At 38.4% G+C, this 1,266-nt stretch overlaps 1 protein-coding gene across 1 annotated transcript; it reads left to right on the top strand.

Moving 5' to 3' along the window:
• LOC110432593 (probable LRR receptor-like serine/threonine-protein kinase At3g47570) lies at nt 1-971 on the top strand. The gene is made up of 2 exons (XM_021453349.1): nt 1-45; nt 125-971. Exons 1-2 carry the CDS (start codon nt 1-3, stop codon nt 836-838), a joined length of 759 nt encoding a protein of 252 aa, XP_021309024.1. The 3' UTR covers nt 839-971.

Genomic DNA, 1,266 nt, shown 5'->3' on the forward strand with positions numbered 1-1,266 from the left:
ATGCCCAAGCTCTTCTTCAAAAAAGAATGGGAAAGGCACACCCAAGTATCTTAGTATCGCCATCCCAACAATAGGAAGTCTCATCTTACTTTTTCTGGTTTGGGCTGGATTTCACCAAATAAAGTCCAAGACAGCACCGAAGAAAGATTTGCCACCACAATTTTCAGAGATAGAGCTTCCAATAGTTCCTTACAATGATATACTGAAAGGAACAGATGGATTTTCTGAAGCAAATGTGATTGGAAAGGGAAGATATGGTACAGTATACAAGGGCACACTAGAAAATCAAACAATTGTCGTTGCTGTTAAGGTGTTTAATGTCCAGCAATCAGGGTCCTACAAAAGCTTCCAGGCTGAATGTGAGGCACTAAGAAGAGTGAGGCACCGATGCCTTCTAAAGATCATTACATGTTGTTCTAGCATCAACCACCAGGGTCAAGACTTTAGAGCACTAGTTTTTGAGTTCATGGCTAATGGCAGCTTAGATAGATGGATCCACTCCAATTTAGAAGGCCAACATGGAGAAGGAGTGCTCAGCCTATCACAGAGGTTGGATATCACTGTGGACATTGTGGATGCTTTGGACTATCTTCACAACGGTTGCCAGCCATCGATCATCCATTGTGATCTCAAGCCAAGTAACATTCTTCTCAATGAGGATATGAGAGCTCGTGTTGGAGATTTTGGCATTGCTAGAGTTCTAGGTGAAGCAACAAGCAAACATCCTATGAATTCCAGTAGCACCATAGGAATAAGAGGTTCCATTGGATATATTGCTCCAGGTAACTCAAGTTATTTTTGTTTCATGCTTCAAATAATAGCATCTATCCCTAGCTAATTAATATGTGTTGCTGCATGGGTTAGTAATTGTTACAAAAATGACTCAGAAATTCATGGATAATTGGGTTAGAGCTCAACCAAATTGCTCTTTCCCATTTGCTCATATGTCTGTCTTTAGTTTGAATCTTAGCTTCTGCTATGTGTTGGACCTGGAAACTGTCATATTCAATGCTTTCCTCAAACATGTACCCATCGTTTGCATAGTGACACACATCATGCGTTTATGCCATATAAGTGGATAACTTGGAAAATCATTATGGTTACTTTACAGATATTTTTTTTTAAAAAAAAACTATAGATGTTTGCTATTGGATTCAGACTAGGAATTACTTTAGAATGTAATAACTGAAGCAAATTTTAATGGTTACTATATGTAATTTTCACGATGGCATAATGGTTAAATTGATGAAGATGAGGGGTTATTGT

This window comes from Sorghum bicolor, chromosome 2, assembly GCF_000003195.3.
Source record: "Sorghum bicolor cultivar BTx623 chromosome 2, Sorghum_bicolor_NCBIv3, whole genome shotgun sequence".
NCBI lineage: Eukaryota > Viridiplantae > Streptophyta > Magnoliopsida > Poales > Poaceae > Sorghum > Sorghum bicolor.